The sequence below is a fragment of the Vulpes lagopus genome, chromosome 4 (assembly GCF_018345385.1).
Source record: "Vulpes lagopus strain Blue_001 chromosome 4, ASM1834538v1, whole genome shotgun sequence".
In the NCBI taxonomy this organism is placed as follows: Eukaryota; Metazoa; Chordata; class Mammalia; order Carnivora; family Canidae; genus Vulpes; species Vulpes lagopus.
The window spans coordinates 46,295,989-46,303,955 of record NC_054827.1 but is presented as its reverse complement, the minus strand read 5'-3'; the positions used below and the strand labels follow the sequence as shown (position 1 = coordinate 46,303,955).

The window sequence follows — 7,967 nt, the reverse complement described above, 5'->3', positions numbered from 1 at the left end:
GTGTTAAGATTGTGACTATGGACCAAATTGCCCCAGCATTAGACTTAGCAGGTATGCAGATGTGAAAATAAATCATGCTCAAACATGATTCAAACCAATAATCCACTGGGAGGAGGGATCGAGGGGCATCCAGGTAAAACGCATCTGACCACAGGATAACTGCTGGAAGTCGGAGGAGTACACTGGGGTTCATTATACTATTCTCTTTATTTTTCTGTATTTTTGAAATTTTCCATAATAAAAATAAGTTTTTAAAAATGAGTTTTGTTTTGATAGTGCTACATTATAAAACATTTAGAAATTTTCTTTTTTCATGAAGACTTCCAAGCAGAAAAATAGAACTTTCTGATGGACCATTAATCGGTACATTAATTAAATCTTACAAGTTACTTAGAAACTGACAAAGTCAAATAGTTTCAAAAATATGGCACAAATTGCTGAGTGTTACTGTAGCAATAAAAGACCACTAAAAGCTGGAAGTTTAAGTAAAAGTAGAAAACTGATAAATTTAACTTTAATCCCAGGTAAGAGGGAGGCTGTGGAGTCAGCCAAATCAAAGCTTGTATCCCAGCCCCGCAGTCTCCGGTCTAAGAGATAAATGGCTTCCGGAGAACAGGAACTTCTGTGAGCCTCGGTTTCCATACCTTTAAAAATGGGTGTAACAGAATTTCTCAATTACTAAAGCACTTAGTTCAGGGCCTGCCACATAATAAATGCCCAGTAAATAATTCAAAGCAATTCCACTATCCCCACTAGAATTTCATCAATTCTAAATGTACATTTTCATCCTCAAATCCCTCTGGAATTGGGATGCATCTCCTAATTGCTGGCATACCATGGTTTAATTGGCAGTTTTTCTTTCCTTCATTGTGGGTAAAATAACAGTGCGTACTGCAAATGGAGAGTCACCTAAGATTTACATAATAATAGGAGACTCTATAGTCCCAATATCTGTTTTAAAATTGTGAATATAGGATAACTGATTGGAAATTTAAGAAATTTCAAAATATGACCAAAATATTTCCAACCCATCACAAACAGAACAGTTTTGAGACAAATTATTTTTGTAAAAAATGGTTTATCAATTCCATTTTTGTATAAAACACACGGGAGAAACCTAGCCAATCAACACACAAGTGCTGCCACATGGAAAGGTACTTTATCAAACTTTGAGCCTAAGAACGTACAAATATCTCTTATCACGTCTACAGTAATTGTCTATGCTTTTCCATCCGCCTCTTTTAAAAATTCCACATATCCCCATTATTTCTTCTGTCCCAGTTACAGTACAATGACGGGGAGGAAGGGGTCGAGTAAAACAATGCTCTAAGCGGTTTTCTGCTGTCCCTTCTTTCCAATCAGAGACTTGTGGATGTGCGGGATCACACCTGGAAGGAAATGCACAGATCAACAACTTTGCGCTGGCTCCATGGACAGTGTCTCCATGGACAGCGACCACACAGAAATGAAATTCCGTAACGTCCCCTTTCACACACTGATCCTGTGACTGTACCTACACCCAGTAAAGGCTCCCTCTCTTGGGGTCTGGGAACTCCCCCTAAAACTATGCAAAACAGTGCTTTTTTGGTTTGGGGGCAAGACCCATCACAGCTTCCAGAAGGTTCTCTGAAGGTGACCCAGCAAAAAGACTTTGAACCACAGCTCACATCACACCTGCACTCCCCCTGAAATGCTCAATGACCTCAGCCCTGGGTTTCAAGGGCTCACCATCAGCAGTTTCTCAAGGTCATTTTTAACAGAGTTAAAGTGTATGAGAAATATTTTAAACACTAAGTTGTAAGTATCATATATGAGATTCAGACAAGGAGCTTGCTAAAATAAAAGTAGCCCTGTATGTGGCTACAAAGGAGGACTATGTATTCAGGTCAGGACCAACAGAAGCCTTAATTGTAACGGAGCCCACACTGATGGACTCTAAGCCTGTGTGTGTTCTAGCCAACTTCACAGGTGCTGGATCGCTGATCTGAAATATGTCGTTAGAAAGGCCAGTACGAAAAAAAAAAAAAAGAAAGGCCAGTACGACAGAGGCTGAAGAGGTAATCATACGCACCACCCCCAGCGATGGTAGCCTTGATGAGAGAATCCAATTCTTCATCACCGCGGATTGCAAGCTGCAAGTGGCGCGGAGTGATCCGCTTTACCTTGAGGTCCTTGGAAGCGTTACCTGCCAGCTCCAGCACCTACAAGGTACGTGTGAGAGAGCACGTCAGAGGGCAAAGCATTTGAAGATCAGTAGAGACTTGCAATTATAGATAAAAAGATTCCTGCGGCATCTGTACACAAGACACACAACAAATACATAAACCAACAACACCAGTTCCTTCTTATATTTCTGATGCTTTTAGAGAAATCTCATTACTCCATTGGGTCCTTTTATAGCCACTTTCTGCAGAAATGCTAGACACTTGAGCAAGAACCTGCTTCTACAGGAAGAAGGGCAAGGAAAAAAAAAAAAAAAAAGAAGGGCAAGGGATAACACCATCTCTTTGCCAAGATTCTGAATATGAACATCTAGGAAAATCATTCATTTACTATAACCCTGTAGTCTATTTGTGCAGAGCCCCCCCCCACTTTTTTTGAAAGATTTATTTATTTATTTATTCATGATAGAAAGAGAGAGAGAGAGAGAGGGAGAGGCAGAGACACAGGCAGAGGGAGAAGCAGGCTCCATGCCGGGGGCCAGATGCGGGACTCAATCCTGGGACTCCAGGATCGCACCCTGGGCCAAAGGCAGGCGCTAAACCACTGAGCCACCCAGGGATCCCCAAGTGCAGAGTCCTTAATGGCTGGAATTTTTCTTACGACTTGTGGAAAAGTTTAAAAATATAATGAAAATACTTTCTTATTCAGAGTTTTTAACATCACTGGGCCCTATAATCGGCAAGCAATGTACTAGAAGCCCTTCATTCTAGAATGGGAATTTCAACTAAAAGAATTTCAAAGTCCCAACTGGCCATAAAACTGCATTTTTAATTTGTTTTTGCCTCCATGGACTATACAAGCATTATAAAACCTCTGATGGAGGGATCCCTGGGTGGCTCAGAGGATTGGCGCCTGCCTTTGGCCCAGGGCGCGATCCTGGAGTCCCGGGATCGAGTCCCACATCGGGCTCCTGGCATGGAGCCTGCTTCTCCCTCCACCTGTGTCTCTGCCTCTCTCTCTCTCTCTATCATAAATAAATAGATAAATCTTAAAAAAAAAAAAAACCTCTGATGGAAGTCCTACAAAAATAACTCCACGAGCCGCACTGAGATAGAGTGGCAGGAAGCCTTGGTGTGCATCAGAAGCCACTAGCACGCTGTAAAAACCACCAGGACCCCCTTCATTAGCCCCAGAGACTCTGGATGGTCTGTGGGGGGAGGCCTCATCCAAGCATCTTTTGAAGGCTGCCCAAGTGATCCAGGTGCAAAGCCAAGGGCGATAAATGATTATCCCTGACCTTAGATTCCAGTATTTTCTTTACTTCTAGTGACTAAACCCCCAAACTTAAGTATCTGGAACAATCAGAGCCTCCCCATGAGTGAAGGAGTTAAATGTACACCTCTCCAAAGTCCGCCACTAAACACACTGGTGTGAGCTGCTGCAGGAGAGAGGAGGACAAAGGCTCTGCATCACCCACACTAACTGCCTGGCTCAGGACCTAACAGATTTGACACTGTCTGGGGGTCAAGGTTCACGAAATGACAGCAGTGACAATACACACATCAACCACATCTCTGCTGGGGAAGAACCCTCCCTGGGTCTACCCGCTTGACTACTGCCACCACCTGCTACTCTAACAAATGCCCCAGCTTGGGATGTGGCTAAAGGAGTTTCAGAGCCCTGAATGGGGCTGGACTGAGGCAGTGCTAATCCATCAGCCAAGTCTTAAGAATGAATTAACTTTTCTTTCTGAGAAGTCAAACTGACCAAGATGCAGCATTTTAGGCATACGACCCCCCAGAGAACCAAAAGGACCAATAAGGTCTTTTACCAAAATTCCTTATCACTATGATCTTTAAGGCTGTACCATCACAGTGGCAAACCCTGACCCCACCCCAAATCTTCACTCATGAAGATTCTGGTCTAACCTCACAAGGATCACATCGCAATGATACATATTATTCAGGGCTCCCTTCACTACTACTCTAGAACTGAAAGGATTGTACACTCTGTTGTCACATCGCTTAAACTATGGGTCACTGACCCTAGCCTGAACTTTTTTTTTTCCCCTAGCCTGAACTTTAAACGTGAGTACATGAAGGTTCCTCTGCCCCCAGTGCTGGGCAGCTAGGACCAGCAAGATGCAGCTTAAAGTACATGTATCATTTTGTTTCAAGCCCTGACTCATGGGTTCCAGCCCCTCAGACCCCCACAAACCCCATGAACAACAGACCCCTTTGCCGACCTCTGCAGTGAGGTACTCCAGAATCGCAGCGCTGTACACAGCAGCCGTGGCACCGACCCTTCCATGGCTGGTGGTGCGAGTCTTCAGATGTCTGTGGATGCGGCCCACGGGAAACTGAAAGACAGACCATCAGAATGGGAAGCACCTAAGAGTCTTGACATCACTCTACCTAGTATGATGCATGGCAGAGCGACAAGGGAAAGCAGGAGAGAAGGTAAATTTGGTTGCATGCATCAGAGGTCAGACCTATTTGGCAAGGAGCAGTCCCTAGGCTTGTGTGTGTCCTGGAAAGGAACCCCACATCTTCACGCCATTTACCCTACTGAAGAGCGAAGAAAAGGCACAGTGCCAGGAACCACCACGGGCTTTTAGGAATCAATTCTGAATACTGGGTGTCATGGCAACTTGCAGAGAAACCACGTGGTGCGGCATCCACTGCTCGTCCCATGGGGCCTTAAGTTGTGTCGGGGTCATCAATCCAGAGAACAGTCTCATGTGACTTCCACTCCCACCTTCCTTGGACCCAGCGCCACCCTTCCTTGCTCAGGTTCAAGAGGGGATCTGATAGTTAGGAAAAGCCAACACCATTCCCTCACTGTTCTAAGAATCTCCTCAGCTCCCAGAGGTCCCAGTGCTGTGCCCCTGAACTCCTGCCAGTCCCCACCATACCCCACCCCTATACTCCTCCTTTCCAAAAGCAAGAGTCATTTATTTACTCATTTATTTATTCATGTTTAAGGAGGCACTGCACCCAGCCTAGAGCCTGATGCAGAGCTTGAACTCATAACCTAGGATCATGACGTGAGCCGAGATCCAGAGTCAGACGTCTAACCACCTGAGCCACCCAGACGCCCCTTCAACGGCAAAATTTCAGTGGAAATGCTGAAACCCTAACTTTCTTTTTATCTTTTTAAGATTTTATTTATTCGTGAGAGACACAAGAGAGGGGCAGAGACACAGGCAGAGGGAGAAGCACGCTCCATGCACCAGGAGCCCGACGTGGGATTCGATCCCGGGTCTCCAGGATAGCGCCCTGGGCCAAAGGCAGGCGCCAAACCGCTGCGCTACCCAGGGATCCCAGGATTTACATTTTGATCAATTAATCTCATTAAAAAGCCAGGAGTACAAGTACATTTTTGTAATTAATATAACATCTATGGTCCTCACAACAGTAAAGAAACTTATTTACTTATTCATGAGAGAGAGAGAGGCGCAGAGACACAGGCAGAGAAAGAAGGAGGTTCCACTCAGGGAGCCCGATGTGGAACTCGATCCCTGGACCCGAGATCACGCCCTGAGCCAAGGGCAGATGCTCAACTGCTGAGCCACCCAAACATCCCAAGAAACTAATTTAATAGTGAATGACAAGAGCATCAATTACCTGTAGCCCGGCTCTCTGGGAGCGAGATACTGCCTTAGCCTTGGCCTTCCCACTGTCCTTTCCAGCTTTGCCTCCAGCCTAAGTAAAAAAAAAAAAAAAAAAAAGCTCCAGATGAAGAGTTGGAAGATGCTATTTCAGAAATACTTGGGAAATAATTTTTGCCAGTTTTACTTAAGGTAGTTAAAAAGACTACATGATCTCCTTCCTCAGTTTCAAATATACACGTGTTATTTCACCATAAAGTTACATAAGTATGTCAAACCATCAAGACTATAACTTTTACATTGGAAATAATTCATAAGGTATTTTTAAGAGATTAAACAAAAAGACATTAAACAAAAACAGTTAAAATACATCATTTCCAGGGAAATAATCAGAAGATTAGTTGTTGGGGACAGAGAAAAAAAAGCACCTTAAAAAATAAAACTCTCAAAAATGTAAACATGGAAATACATGACCCAGCAATCCCACCCTTGGTCTCTCCCCACAGAATAGAACAATGTGATGTGCGTGCATGTTCACAACAGCCCAAAGACAGAAACAGCGGTGTCTGCGGAGGTAGGGGATGCAGTACGTGTACACAATGGACTAGTACTCAGCTATAAAGAGGACGTTCTGGCACCTGCTCTGACATGGACCCATAAAGGACATGACCCCAAAGGACAAATACTGTTAGTGCATCTTACAGGAGCATCTGGTCAAAACCAGAGGGACAGAGTAGAAGGGGGGCTGCCAGAGGCTGGAACAAAGAGTCAGTGTGCAATGGGTACAGAGTTCCACTCTGGGAAGAAAGGAAAGTTCTGGAGATGACTGGCAGTGCTGGTTGCAGAACAACGTACTTAATACCACTGACTGGACATGAAAGAGTGGCTAAAATGGCAAATTTTGTTATGTATATTTGAGAATTTAAAAAAAAAAGGGGCCTTCCAGTTTACACTAACAGGGTTAAACAAATTTCTATCAACTGATAGAAAAAAATAAAATAATCTGGCCGTTCACAAATAAAGCATGGTACAGAGGTGCAAGGGAAAATATGCAGCCATTTCAACAAACGAAGTGCAGGTATGCACTGTCCCCCGGCTGCAGGAGCTCTGCCGGCTGGACACCTGCTCGCCGTCTCCCCCATCTGCCCTCCGGCCTGTGGGACACTTGCCCCTGACTCCGGGGACGGAGGAGCTCCCGCCCGCGGGACACCTGCCGCCGGACACCTGGTCCCTAGCGCCCAGGACGGAGGAGCTCCCGCCCGCGGGACAACTGCCCGCCGGCCCCCGGGGACCGCGGCTCCGCAGCAAGCCCACAGCTCGCAGCCGCTGGTATTTTTAGCTCCCGTGCGGCAGCTGGCGGAGAGACGCAGGTGCGCGGCGCTGCCCGGGGACCCAGCGGAGAGCCCGCCGCCCGCCCGGGACGCAGGCCGGCCGCACGGCCCGCTCCCCTCGCTGCTCGCCGGCGCCAGGGCGGGCGGGGGCCCCGGGCCGCCTCAACAGGTAGCGGCGCCGACCCTGGCCGCTAGGCCGCCGCCCTCACCATGTCTCGGCCGCTCCCGCCCTCGCTCCCGCCGAGCCGCCGCTCCGGGGCACCGACCACCACCACCCCCGCCGCCGCCGCCGCCGGAGCCCGGACAATAACCGGTGCCCGCTTCGCGCCGCCCCGGCCAATCCTCGCTCGCCTTGCTGGTTTGAACCCCGGCAACCGCCCAATCGCGCGCCCCCTTGTAGCCAGGCCCCGCCCCCGGCACCTCCTCCCTAACGGCTGTTTGTTTTTGCACACGGCACGCGGGGGCGGGGCCTCCAGCCCCAACACTGACGCGCTCGTGTGCGCGCGCGAGGGCGGGGCCGCGTACCTCTCTGTCCGCCTGTTGCCACGACTCCTGCCCGAAGAGCGGAGGGGCGGGCTAATAAGGGCGGACGGCTGGGTAGTCAGCCAATGAGAGCACTGCCCGCGAGCAGGGGAGGCGGGCTTCCGTGAACGACAGTGGGGTTAGCCAATGGGTGGGCAGTTCGGAGGCGGCCGCGGCTTTCCCGCGCGTTCTCGGCGCCCGGTCAGCCGCGGTGCGGGACGCAGGGTTTGGGTGGCCCGCGGCCGGGAGCGGTGTGCGGACCCCCGGAGTGAGGCCGGCCTCCCCAGGACCCGGCCCGCCGGGTGTTCCTGCCTTTCGCTGGTCCGCGTGCGGCGCCCTGC

At 48.5% G+C, this 7,967-nt stretch overlaps 1 protein-coding gene across 1 annotated transcript; it reads right to left on the bottom strand.

Annotated features, from left to right (window-relative positions):
• Positions 1-1,058: 1,058 nt before the first annotated feature.
• On the bottom strand, positions 1,059-7,431 carry LOC121489113 (histone H2A.V). Its single transcript, XM_041751622.1, has 5 exons — positions 7,314-7,431; positions 5,790-5,867; positions 4,409-4,522; positions 2,072-2,201; positions 1,059-1,388 (listed from the first exon to the last, which is right to left on the bottom strand). The coding sequence occupies exons 1-5, from the start codon at positions 7,314-7,316 to the stop codon at positions 1,327-1,329; spliced, it is 387 nt and encodes a 128-aa protein (XP_041607556.1). The 5' UTR covers positions 7,317-7,431; the 3' UTR covers positions 1,059-1,326.
• Positions 7,432-7,967: the final 536 nt, after the last annotated feature.